Here is a 13565-nt window from a genome sequence, read left to right on the forward strand (position 1 = left end):
ATAAAGGACAGCACTTGGAACACATCGCGTGACATCAGAGTATGAGTTGTTTCTGATTAGCTGCTCAATTGTGCAACCCCATAGACTGTAGCCCTCCAGGCTCCTCTGTCCATGGGATTTTCCAGGCAAGAATACTGGAGTGGGTTGCCACTTCCTTCTCCAAGGGATCTTCCTGACCCAGGGATCAAACCTGTATCTTCCTGACCCAGGGATCAAACCTGTGTCTCCAGCATTGGCAGGCAGATTCTTTACCACTGAGCCACCTAATATGCACCACAATACAATATCATTTACGAGGTATATGTGGCTAAGTTTCCAGACTTTAGGGCTACCGTTTAGCTAATCAGTAAATGTGTCTGAGGTTAAACCATAAGACCCTAACCCCCTCACAAAAAAATCTTTGGAATCAATGCCACTCTCTACACCACAGGTGGTAGACGTCACTTGGGAAAGACAAATAACACCTATGCCGGTAAAGATGAGAATGGAAATCCTGCCTGGAAATCATCTGACAACATCTAGAAAAAGCCTTAAGACTGTATATACCCTTGACCCGAAGGGTCTATTTTCAGAATTTTGTCTGAAATAAATAACTGAACAATCACACAATGACAAGGTCAAAAATGTTCACTGCAGCATTATTTAAAATAGAGAAAAAGGAGAGACTGTTTATAGTGTCTGTCTAAATAACTGGAGGAGAGCTTAGAAGCCGTCTCATTCAATTATTTCACTTGATGGAAGAAGGAACAGAGACGAGGAAATTAAGGCACTTAAACTCAGGTCTCCTGAAAAGAACACTAGAGTGACACGGACTCAGTGGGACAGAGCTCATGGGAAATAAAAGCAGAGAATGGGGAAATATTTTCCCAGATGAGCTATGTCCCTGGTGAGTGTCTTGGGGACCCCATGGCAGATGTGGAGCACCACCCTGGAGCACCTGCCTGCAGTCCATTCCCTGGACGGGCTGGGCTGTCTCCAGCGTCCTCTCCATGCACTTCTCTGTGAAAATCAGCCCAATGCCCCATGTGTGGTTACTGCTTGTCCCCGTGGAAACTCTCCAGTGAGTAGAGGACACAGTGACGGTGACATACAGGACCGCATTGGACAGCAACCAGTAAGCACAGCGGGGAGGAGCTGGGACTGCCTGCATCTCCAGCCAAAGGGTGGAAAACCAAGAGGCGGGCTGTGGGACCTCCCCAGGTCAGCCCTGCCTTGCTCCCTCTTACCTCCTCTCTGCTGACATCCATGTTCCACACTGCAATTCCACCATCCGAGGAACAGGAGACCAGCTGCCTCGTGAGCTGCAGGTAACACAGCGCCTGCACTCTGTCACTGCAAACAGACAGCAGTCACTGCCTCAAGCTGGGACACACGCAGTCTCTATGCAGGCTCCAGGGTCTCCCCTCGCTGGAATCAGCAACTGGCATTTTATCACTAACTAGTTGGTATGGTCATCTGGATCCCTGTATATACGTTACCAGGCATTCTATAATGTACTATACAGAATAACAGTTACTATGAAATAAATGCTACTGCTTTCAAGTCCGTCATTAAGAACTGCAGGTCAGAGAGGAGATGGTGACCATAGTTTTCTGGACCAACCACTATAATTTCTTACCAGGTGCACAAGATTGTTTCTGAACAAGTAGGTCTTCAGAACTTAAGAGGTGTTCACCTCTTAAAGGAGGTGTAACTCCCTTACTTACATAATCCGTAAGAACTAGCAATTGAACACGATGGAGATTACTGGTGTGCACGTGTGTGCACGCACACACTCTGACAGGGTAAGGGAGTCTGCCCTGCTCCTGCATGCTTGTCTGGTTCCTCTTCTGGATGCCCTAGGAAACAACCTCCTGACCTGTAGATTTGTGGGGAGAAGCTTTCCTCTCCTTGGCTGCTTTTCAACTTGACTCTGCTCGTAGCCAAGCAACAGACAAGCCTACCCAATGACGAGGAAAGGGTTCCTCTTCAAGACTAGATGGCAAAAACCTGAGCATTAAAATGCCATAGCTTAGGCGAAGCAGGACTGGGTCAATCCAGACATTATTCCTTAATGAAATTCACTAATGAGACTGGCTTAAGTGTCGTACCGCAGGCCGTCTTCCAAGGTCAAAGTCCCCATCCATGGTCTCTAACTCACATTTGCCTGAAGCAGACATTTCACTGGGGTGACTCCTTGGCAGAGAAAGGTGGGAGAAAGCCCTATCACCTGGACAGCTGAAAGGATGCGATTTGGAGACAGTGGTCTCAGAGTACTCATGCCTCCCCCCGCCTCGCCCCAGCTCGGATTCCACCCCCACCCCCGCCCCCCAGTCACGCACTGGTGGCCCTGGAGCAGGAGTGTGCGGCCCTTCCTTCCCCCGATGTCCCACATGATGACGCTGTTGTCAGACGCTCCTGAGAAGAGTAACCGTTGAATAGGGTCCCACCAGAGGCAGGCGATACTCCCTAGGGGTGAGAGAGGGAGGTTAGCTGGAACACTCCACTGGCACACAACTGACAAGGGAAGACTGAATCAGGACCAGCTGAGTCTGGATGTAAAATGGATCTTCTTGGTATAAAAGGGCATCTAACACTTTATCATGAGTCACAGGGGAGACACAGCACAGTCCCTACCCAAGCTACAAGAAGAGGATTTTCAGGAGTTGTATATCAGACTACTCTGAACACAAAGGTGTTTAAAATAAGATTTTCCTCCTCTATACCAAAAAACTATTTTATAGCTGTAAATGAGGGTTAGTTCAGAAAAAGCTTTTGAAGGGGAAAAAAAAAAATAGCTACCAGTATCTAAAGAGCAAAGGCAGTGAAGGTTTCAGGAGTTTTCTGATTTAAAAGTCTGGATTATTCCAGGTCTCTGGGACCTTGTGGGTGTCCTACTCCAGGATGCCTCTGTTTAAGGAAATTAAGTGTCTTAGAGGAAGGGAAAAAAAAGTGAAATCGTACCACACAATTATGCCAAAGAATGCAGGTAAAAATCCAAATCCTACGTTTCACATTCTGTATTGACTAAACTTACTAAATTTGATACCCTTGGGAAAACTCTTTCTTTCTACAGATTTCTCTTTCAACAGATCTCTTCATTGTTCCATTAATTGCTGCTTGCCTAGAAAAAGTAATAAACTTATTAAACCAGTCACACAAGCTAACAGTATTTTTGGTGGGTGTATAGAAAACTGGTAAAGCCATATTCAGAAGCAAACCACAAGAGACTTGTTTCTCACAGAAGCTTAACCAAAGTGAAAAAAGAAGTACTGTGCAAAACTGGCTTCAGGGATCAATTCTGTAGAAACCTTAGCCCTGTTTGATCCTATGACCCACGTTTTTCAGCTAGAGCCTAACAGCAGACAGGCCAGCTCTTTCTACATGAACCCTGCTGAGCAGTTATCAGAACTCATTCTGTCCTGAGCAACCCAGAGAATACTTAAGAGCCTGGGATCATGAGACCATGAGTCATAAACAGAAAGTGGTTTCTGAGGGCCTGTGTTTTCCTGCCTTTAGATTTATCTACTCAAACTTACTGTCCTTCCCTCCCCCTTTTCCTCTACAAGGTCACAGACCCAGATTTATCTAAATAAATTACCTACAGAGGACATTTAAACTGGCTATACTTAAAAACACTATTTTCATAAATCAATCCATCATTAATTCCTTCAACAAACTCCTAATTCTTCAATCTGAACCAGATGGCCTCAAAGCTTCTAATGTTACGAAATACAGTCAATTGAGCTTTAAAACCTTTCCACGAAGCCCTGCCAGATCACTCTGCTACAGAAATAACAGAATTCCGCCCAATCATTCTTTTCCCTCGGTGCCTCCCCAGTGGATGTTTCCCAAATAAAGACAGAACCAGCTCATACACTTCCAATTGTACTGACGGACCTACTGTGTCTTGGTGTCCTAGAAAGCAACAAATTTAAAATAACAATCTTTTTCCAAAGGTCTTACCATTTACATAAAATTTTAAAAAGGGGAACAAAATTAAATTACTTTAAATTAAATTTAAATTTTAATTAAAGAAGGGGAACAGAACAGAAAGTAATGTCACATAAGTATTACAAATCTAGAAGGGATCATGACACCTAACCCCATACCTTGCCTTCACTTAGTTTTCATAAGATCTTCTGGGACTGAAGTCCCACATCTGGCCAGTCAAACTGAAACCTGACAAGATCTTAGGGAGCTAATCATTCATGAAACCACAGAGGCAAGAACTAGATTTGGATGCCCATATTGGGTGAAAAGGGCTTCCCAGGTGACGCTGGTGGTAAAGAAACCACCTGCCAATGAAGGAGATGTAAGAGACTCATTCGATCCCTGAATCAAGAAGATCCCCTGGAGGAGAACATGGCAACCCACTCCAGTATTCTTGCCTGGAGAATCCCCATGGACAGAGGAGCCTGGAGGGCTACATACAGTCCATAGGGCTGCAAAGAGTTGGACATGACTGAAGCGACTGAGCAGGCATACATGCACACATATTAAGTGAAAAACAGCGGTGATCACACAGCCTACCTTCATGTCCTTTAAGGGTGGTAATAACTGAACAGGTGCTCTGTTCAAGTTTCAGCAGGGTGATCTGTCCAGAGTAATCACCAACAAACGCATACTGAGTATCAAAGTCGTATCTGTGGAGAAGCAGTCAAGGATGTATAACACAATCCATCTCAAAGTTACAAAGCAGAAAATGTACATTCTATAAAGGGTAAGCACAAACCTAAAACTCTGAGAAAAGAAACACTCCACTGAAAATCATACAGCATGGAAACACCAAAGGAAAAAATGCTTTAAGCTAGAATTATCAGGAAAGTTAATATTCATTCATTCAATAAGCATTCACTGAGTACCTGTTATTATTTCAACTAATATCCTAGGAATTGGCAACAAAAAAGATAAAAGAGCTGATATATATAGAGAGAGACATAAAAATAAGTAATCATATTATAGTAAAGTTTTAAAATGTAAAATATTCAATAATGAAAACAGTCAAAAAGAACTGGAAGAAAAATGCTTTTTATGAAATTATCTCTGGAAATAATGTAAAACTGAGAGCAAATGATGGGAACTCATCTTTTGGGGGGCCTAGAGGATTTAGATTTAAGTGAAGAAGATGGTTTACTTTAAATTGCTGTGAAGAGTTTAGCCGTCCAAAAGGCAGTCATTTGGGGCAGTAGTAAATTTAAAATTTAAAAATATATTAACTATTGGTAACAACTTGCCATTAACACTCAGTTACTCTATGGCCATAGCAGTTTGTGGTAAATCAGGTGTCTACACACAATAAGATAATTACTGTTTTAATTCCAAAACATGGATCAAAAGGAAGACCACAGGCTGGACCACAAAGATGTAATTCTGTGCTATTTTCTATCAATCCATATGAAACACATAACAGAAAAGCCTATATAGCACATGATATATCTGAGTAGTCTTCCCTTGTTTGATTCTAAAGTGTATGGTACTATTTTAAGTATCTCATGATGTACGTTCATTTGTAGCAAACATTTTTATAAAGGCTCTCAATGGAAGAAAGAATTTCACTACACCAGATGTCCAACACGGAAAGAGAAAATACCATGGGGCGTTTGCCTGCGGCTGACAGCCTTGACCTTGCCAGCACTAAGATACATAGCTACCACAGGCAGCCTGATGCAAGAGCGCACTCTACATGAAACGAATACAGCAGCAGAATTTCAGAGCGGCAATTTCTTAACATCTGAGGGATCCAGAGGCACCTTCGAGAGTCATATAAGGATTATGAACCCTCTTCAAACACACACAAGAAAATGAAAAAACTCCTTGTAGCCCTTTTATGAATTCCAGGGTCACAAATTCTTATATTCTCTTGCCAGGTCTGCAAATAACCCACTACTAGAAGATTCATTCCTTTTTTTCCCTCTTTACGCAACAAAAAGTCTTTTCTTTCACTTCAAAAAGCAAGGGAGTGAAGGAGGGGTCTGTATTAATGAGGTTTAGATTTTCTGAGATTTCTATATTAAAACACCTATGGCACACCCCAGCAGAGAACAGCAATTCATTTATCACTTTTAATAAACCGTTTTTAAAAGTATTTCATTTGTTTGTTTTAATGTGGACCACTTTTAAAGTCTTTTCTGAATGTGTTACCATAGTTTTTCTGTTTTCTGTTTTGGGGTGTTGGCCAAGAGGCGTGAGGGATTTTAGTTCCCCGACTAGGGATGGAACCTACACCCTCTGCATTGGGAGGCCAAGTCTTAACCACCAAGTCCTAATAAACCAATTTTATACCCAAGAAAAGAGAGACATAAATTCTTCGATTTTATGTGAAATATGTAGGAATCATTCAGCCTTTAGGTCTCAATTAGCAGTTGAGGATCAGATGCAGAGCTAACTGCTGAGACTGGGAAGGATACTGCAGACACGAGGCCCAGGAAGAGAAGAAGTGCCTCCCGAGCATGTTCCCGCTGCGGGTGCACATCCAACTGACACACTTGTCGTGGCCAGTGCTGATCACCCACTCGGTGGCCAGGCTGAAGATGATCGCCGTCACCCGGTTCTGATGAGCTGCGGGAGCAGAGAAGAAACACGACCTGGGCAATCCAGTCTCAGTGGGTGGGAACTGGGGGTCCCCTTCTCCACCCAGTCAGCCTGCAGACTCACAGGCTGGACAGGCCCACCCTGGAAAGCCTGCACTCTCAACAGGCGGCAGAGAATCTGCCCGACCCCCAACCCATGATCTAATGGGCAGGCTCTCCGAGGCCCTGCCCTCTGCCTCCCTGCAAGGGAGGAGACCATCAGAAGCTAAATATCCTTTAAAGAATAATGCTCAAGAGGGATTCAAATAGTATATCAGAGGACAGATTAAAAAAAAATCTCAAACAACTATCAATGAGTTTCGTATGGAAAGCAGTAGTCTTTTCTTAACAGAACAGGTTTGTTTGTTTTTGTCTGTACCTTTAGTGCTTTGACTCTTTAGAAAACAGTGGCATTGTGAAAAGGGCAACTGAAATTTTCTGAAATAAACTTTTTATTATTTCTAAGATGAAGCATTTGTAAAGTTCCACATTCCAAAGTAATAGCTGAGAATGAGGAAGTATTCTATTACCTAACTTCTGGAATATTTCTATCTCCAGGTCAATTTTAAGCCATACCAGGGCAGTGACCTGTCTACGTGGAGCAGGGTCTTGCATACAGCTGGTGTTTAATAAATGCCAAGTCTGATGAATGAAGTCAGAAGCTAGACAGAGACACATCTGACCTTACTCTCAGCTGTACAGGCTGCTTCAGAAAAACAGAGGGACTGTTTCTTATAAATTAACCAGAAAACACTACAACCCCCTGGAAATGCAGGCGTAGTCATGTAGACATTCATAAAACATAACAAATGGCCAATATCAAATAAAGTTTAAATAATTTTAAAACAGAACTATTTTAACTATCAAACTGGCAATAAGCATTTAAAAAGAACAATGAAGACTTAATGAACAGGCACTTTCTCGATCACTACTCATTAAAATATTTACACTATTGCTGGAGAGAGTTTTGCAAAATAAATCTAGAGTATTAAAAAAAAGTTTTAATGTTTGATCCAGTTATTCTACTTTTAGTAATCTATCTTAAAGTAATAAGAGTTATAGGATCTGAGTCAGTAACCATCAAGGACACACACACACATATATATGAAATCACTTTTATACATATATATATATATATAAAAACACACAGATATATATAAACACACATGCCTATGTACATATCATCATATGTCTTAGTATGTGTTATCAAAAAATGGGAGCAGTACACATTTTCAAAAATAGAGGAATGGTTAAACTAAATCTGACACACGCACCCAGTGGAACAGTATACAAAATTTCAAATGTTAATAAGCAGGAAAAGGATGTGTAAATAACTCTGAAGAGATAACAGCCTCTCTTAATAACTGGGGTAACCAACCTTTTAAAAAGTTAATGTGAAAATCTAATTTTGATCATAAGACATGGTGTTCTAGTTTATTTTTGTGTGTATCTACATGTATATGTGTGCAAATGAGTGTGTGTATTATAATTACCTGGGTAGGTCTTGATAAAGTTCATTTTATTAAAATCTTCAGAAACGTGGAATTCCTAAAAGTAAAAACATGCAATAAGAGAACAGTTATAGTTTTAAAAACAATAGGAACTCATCTTCCAAAAGGATGTAAAATCTAAAACTGGCCATCACCAGCCTTATGACTCAAGACTGGCTCCACAAGAACAGCAGAGAATTGCTTCTTGGTCCTGTCCTTGCAACACTATTTATTTTGGAACCAGACAAGTAAAGAAAGTGCTGCTGACCACCACAGAATTTTTGTCTAATTCTTCCTCTACAAATGAGTGCTCTACACTTCCTTTCCCTCTAATTGCAAAGGAGGCATCCTGTTAACTTTGCTGTCTTGGTATCACTAAAAGTTTCTCAAGATGATATATCCAAAGCAAAGTGATATACAAAGACCCATTACTAACAGAGTTCTCAGTACCAGTGAAAATAAGGCATTGGGTATCTGAAGCAACAGAAGGGGCATATTACATATATTTAACACACAAACACACACACAAAAAAGAAATTTAAAGATTGTGGTGATTTTCCTTTTTTATCTCCCAAAGTTTTTATGGACTGTGTAATACTTTATAACTAGGAAAAATTAAAAGTATGCGCTTCTTAATGAAAAAAAATGAGCCTCAGGCATAAGACTAAGATAAAACTCTAAAGAAAATACACTACTTAAAAATTCTATTGATCAGTGCTAAATTGGTAAGCTCTTAACTGTCTAGATAACATGGACATTATGAATTGTTGATTGGTCAGGATGAAAAAAAATCCACAAAGGAATACTGATTTCTTGTTCTTCATCTTGGTTCTACAAAGTACAAAAATGTATCGGCATTTTATACATACTAATCTTTGCTGGGACTCATAGCTCAGTCAGTAAAGAATCCGCCCACAATGTACGAGATCCAGGTTCAATTCCTGGGTTGGGAAGATCCTCTGAAGAAAGAAATGGCAACCCACTCCAGTATTCTTGCCTGGAGAATCCCATGGACAGAGGAGACTGGCAGGCTACAGTCCAAGGGGTCACAAGAGTCAGACATGACTTAGCGGCTAAACCACCACCACAATCTCTGATGGGAAATCAACAGTTCAATACTAACTAATGCTAAATTGGACTTACAATGCCCCTTTCAACCGAAGAGCTGTAAGAGTTTTATATGCCATTCTATAATGGCAGTAGAGAGTACCCTTGAACCAGGAGCCACAAGAAGGGTCCCTAGAGAAAAAAATTCATGGCCACTGCCATTCCTGGAGATGTTATTTGAGGCCTGCACTCCTGGCCTCTTATTATGTGTAGGCACATCACCATATTCTGATAAAAATCTTCAGAAGGAGAAAAACGAGACCATTGGCATTTATTATCACACAACGGATTTACAGCAGCAAAAAACTGGTGGGCATCAACCCCCAACCATGTAGATCCCCTACCCCGCCCTCCATTCTCACCGCCTGTCTATTGTCCAGTGAACTTCTTATGCAGACAGCCTAGCAGGAGAGCCTAGCTCTTTCCTTCCTGGCTCTTAAACATACTCAAGACTTCTAATTTAAAAAGCAAAACAAGTGAACAAAAAACCCTTTTAACAATGCTAAGAGTTTCTTTGCCGCGCCCCCCAACCCCATCCCAGCCAAAACCTTCTCTATAGATCAGCCCACACTCAACACTGAGGCTTTCTAGCTCCTCACCCCAGTCACCCTTCAATCCACTGCACCCCAGGGCACCACCCCACTGCATGGAAACGGCTCTCCCTGCAGCCACCAGCTGCTAACTGCCATCCCCAAGGTCATGTTCCTGTCTTGATCTCATCCTCTCTCTGCCCCACCTGAAACCTACTGCCCCTCCAGCTACCATGACCACTGTCCTGGCTGGTCCTCCCACCCCTTGGCCCATTTCGCATCACCCATGAATGGTGTCTCCCCGGTATCTTAACTGCACCACTGATTCCTCACTGTCCTTTTGCTCTAAATGCCCTCTCCCCGCACACCCTTAAGCCATTTCTTCTCAATGATGCACCATCCACCAGACACTCAAGCCAAAAACCCAGCTGTCATCTGGCTTGCTCCTCTCCCCACCCCTGCACCCAACCTGCCACAGCTGCAGCTCAAGACATCTGCTTCTGTCCGTCATCACTGCCACAACCTTCTCACCCAGATGGCGACAACAATTGATATTTCCGCCTCCATTTGTAAAATTTTTGTGGCAGTATAATTGATTTACAATGTGTTAGTCTGTGCTGTACAACAGAGCCGAACAGGCACACATATATAGCCACTCTTTTTAGATTCCTTTCCATTATAGGTCATTACAGAGTATTGAGTAGAGTTTCCTGTGCTATATGGTCTATTATTATTTACCTATTTTATATACAAAAGTGTGTATATTATCAATCCCAATGTCTCAATTTATTTCTCCCCTCTACTTCCCCCTCTGCTAACAACAAATCTGTTTTCTACATCTGTGACTCTATTTCTGTCTTGTAAATAGATTCATTTGTGCCATGTTTTACCATGCACATGGAAGCGACATCATATATTTGTCTTTCTCCACCTGGTTTACTTTGTATGATAATCTCTAGGTCCATCCATGTTGCTGCAAAAGGCATTATTTCATTCTTTTTATGGCTGAATAATAGTCCATCTTCTTCATCCATTCATCTTTCAATGGACAGTTAGGTTGCTTCTATTGTAAACAGTGCTGAAATGAACACTGGGGTGTATGTTATCTTTTCGAATTAGAGTTTTCTCTGGATATATGCCCGGAGTGGGATTGCTAGATCACATGGTAGTTCTATTTTTAGTTTTTTAATGAACTGCCATACTGTTTTCCATAATGGTTGTACCAATGTATATTCCCATTATCACTGTAAAGGGTTCCCTTTTCTCCACACCCTTTTCAGCATTTATTGTTTATAGATTTTTTAATGATGGCCATTGTGAGGTGATATCTCATTTTAGTTTTGATATGTATTTCTCTTGATGTTGATCATCTTTTCATGTGCCTCTTGGCCATCTGTATGTCTTCTTTGCAGTAATATCTATTTAGATCTTCTGGCCATTTTCTGATTGGGTTTTTGTTTTTTTTTAACTTAGAGTTGCATGAGGTGTTTGTATATTTTGGAGATTAATCCCTTGTCAGTAGCTTCATTTGCAAATATTTTCTCCCATTCTGTGGGCTGTCTTTTTGTTTTATGGTTTCCTTTGCCTTGAGAATCTTTTAAGTTTAATTAGGTTCCATGTGTTCATTTTTAATTTTCTTTACTCTAGAAGGTGGATCACAAAAGATATTGAATGTGATTTGTGTCAAAGAATGTTCTGCCTGTGTTTTCCTCTAAGAGTTTTATAGTGTCTGGCCTTATACTTGCATTTAGGTCTTTGGTCCATTTTGAGTTTATTTTTATATATGGTGTTAGAGCATGTGTGGTTTTTTTCGGCTGCACTGCATGGTTTTGCAGGATCTTAACTCCCTGACCAGAGAAGGAAGAACCTGGGCCCTGAGCAATGAAAAGGCCGAATACTAACCACTGGACCACCAGGGAATTCCCTCCCACCTCCACTCTTGTTGCCCTCCAATCCGTGCTCCACTGAGCAGCCAGGGGGATCTTTGTAAATTAAATGACACCATTCTTCTGCTGAAAACCCTGGAAGAGCTTCCCACGGGTTTACAAAACTGAAAACCTCACCCCGACCCACAAGGCCTTGAATGACCTGCCCTCAGCCCACCTGGTCCCATCACCCCCAGAGCTGCCCTGTCACTCAGCACCAACCAGCCAAGAGGATGTCCTCCAAGTCCTCAGACACACAGAGACGTCCTGCCTTGTGCCTCCACACATACCTTCACTCCTGGAAAACCTGCTCTGCCTGGTTGTCTCCTGCCTGCCCTTCAGGCCTCAGCTGGACGTCACAGCCTTGGAGCGGCCCTCCTTCCTGCAGATCCTGTCTGCTGGGCGCGGGGCCACACACCTCTCTGGACCCTCTCCTTCCCACTCCTGTTCATTTCTCCACAGTGCTCAACACGACCTGCAATGCGATGCTCACTTGTGTATTACCTGTCCTCCTTACTAGTCCAAAAGACCCCTGGGAGCAGGGCCCATGTCTACTTCCTTCTTAATCAGCATTCTGCAGGACACCCAGTGCTGAGTAAAATCTGAACGCACGGCTCTCTCTGACCTGCTCTAGCCACCTCTTCAGTCTTACATGTTTCATGCTGCCAAACCACTTCATTCGTTCTCTCTGCACACACTCTGACCTTGAAAACCTCTCTGTCTTTGCTCGTACAGTCCTCTGTGTCTGCAAGTCCTCCTCCTTCTCTCCTGGTTAACTCCTCGCCACCCTCTAGGGCTTAGCACAGTTACAGGTTGGCCATGCCACTCTCTCCAGCCAGATGAGTGCAGGCGCCGGCCTGTGCTCTCACTGCTCTGTGTGCATTCTTCACTTTACATGTGATGGAACCCCACTAGCCAAATCTTACTTATTGTTACCATTCCCAGTTCTGTAAAGCAGTGCTACTCAAAATGAGGTCTGCTTCTTTAAAGCAGAAAATTAGGGAATGAGTGTTCAGAAAACTTTCCAGCAATTTAATATCATCATGACATTCAAGCGGATAAAGTTAAAAGTGAAAGTCATCCAGTCGTGCTAGACTCTTTGCGACCCCATGGACTGTAGCCTCTGTCCACAGAATTCTCCAGGCAAAAATACTGGGGTGGGTTGCTATTCTCTTCTTCAGGGGATCTTCCCGACCCAGGGATCAAACCTGGGTCTCCTGCATTGCAGGCAGATTACCATCTGAGCCACCAGGGATCCTTCCAAATTTTCTCCCTTAATAATGTAATATCCAAAATATTAACCAAGCAAACTAAACTCAAAGCAAACCAAAGGAAAAATCTGAAACACATTATCAGAGACTAGAAAAATAATAGAGAAATCAACAGAGAATCAATGAAAACTGGTTCTTTCGAAAAAACTAACAAAATTGACAAACATGTAGCTAGAGTGGTGGAAAAAAAAGAGAAATGACTCAAACTACTAAACTCAGGAATGAAAAGGGGACTATTAAATCTTACAGAAATAAACAGGACTAAAAAAGGCTGCTATCAACAATGATTTCCCAACAAATTAGATAAGCTAGACATCATTTCACACTGACTAGGAAATAAACAAAATCAGAAAATAATAAGTGTTGGTAAATATGTAAAAATTTAGAACCTTCATAGATTGCTGGTGGGAATGTAAAATGGTACAGTAATTTCGAAAACAGTTTGGCAGTTCTGTAAAAAATTAAATACAGAGTTACCATATGACCCACAATTCCATTCCTAGATGTGTATACCCAATAAAATGGAAAACTCAGGTTCACACACACACTTTTATGTGACTGTTCATAGCAACATTATTCATAGTAGCCAAAAGGTAGATATAATCCAACTATCTATCAACTAATGAATGGATAAACAAAGTGTGGCATACAACAGAATATTATTCCACCACAAAAAGGACTGAAGGATTAA

The 13565-nt window shown here is 41.8% G+C and overlaps 1 protein-coding gene across 1 annotated transcript in view; it reads right to left on the minus strand.

Moving 5' to 3' along the window:
* Positions 1-13565, minus strand: part of WDFY1 (WD repeat and FYVE domain containing 1) — a 55145-nt gene that overhangs the window by 12207 nt on the left and 29373 nt on the right. The window contains exons 4-8 of the mRNA XM_027514749.1: positions 8045-8099; positions 6390-6540; positions 4513-4625; positions 2322-2448; positions 1227-1332 (exon numbers count right to left, since the gene is read on the minus strand). Of these exons, the coding sequence (XP_027370550.1) occupies positions 1227-1332; positions 2322-2448; positions 4513-4625; positions 6390-6540; positions 8045-8099 (552 nt within the window). The remainder of the gene's footprint in view (positions 1-1226; positions 1333-2321; positions 2449-4512; positions 4626-6389; positions 6541-8044; positions 8100-13565) is intronic.

The sequence above is a fragment of the Bos indicus x Bos taurus genome, chromosome 2 (genome assembly GCF_003369695.1).
Source record: "Bos indicus x Bos taurus breed Angus x Brahman F1 hybrid chromosome 2, Bos_hybrid_MaternalHap_v2.0, whole genome shotgun sequence".
Classification (NCBI taxonomy): domain Eukaryota; kingdom Metazoa; phylum Chordata; class Mammalia; order Artiodactyla; family Bovidae; genus Bos; species Bos indicus x Bos taurus.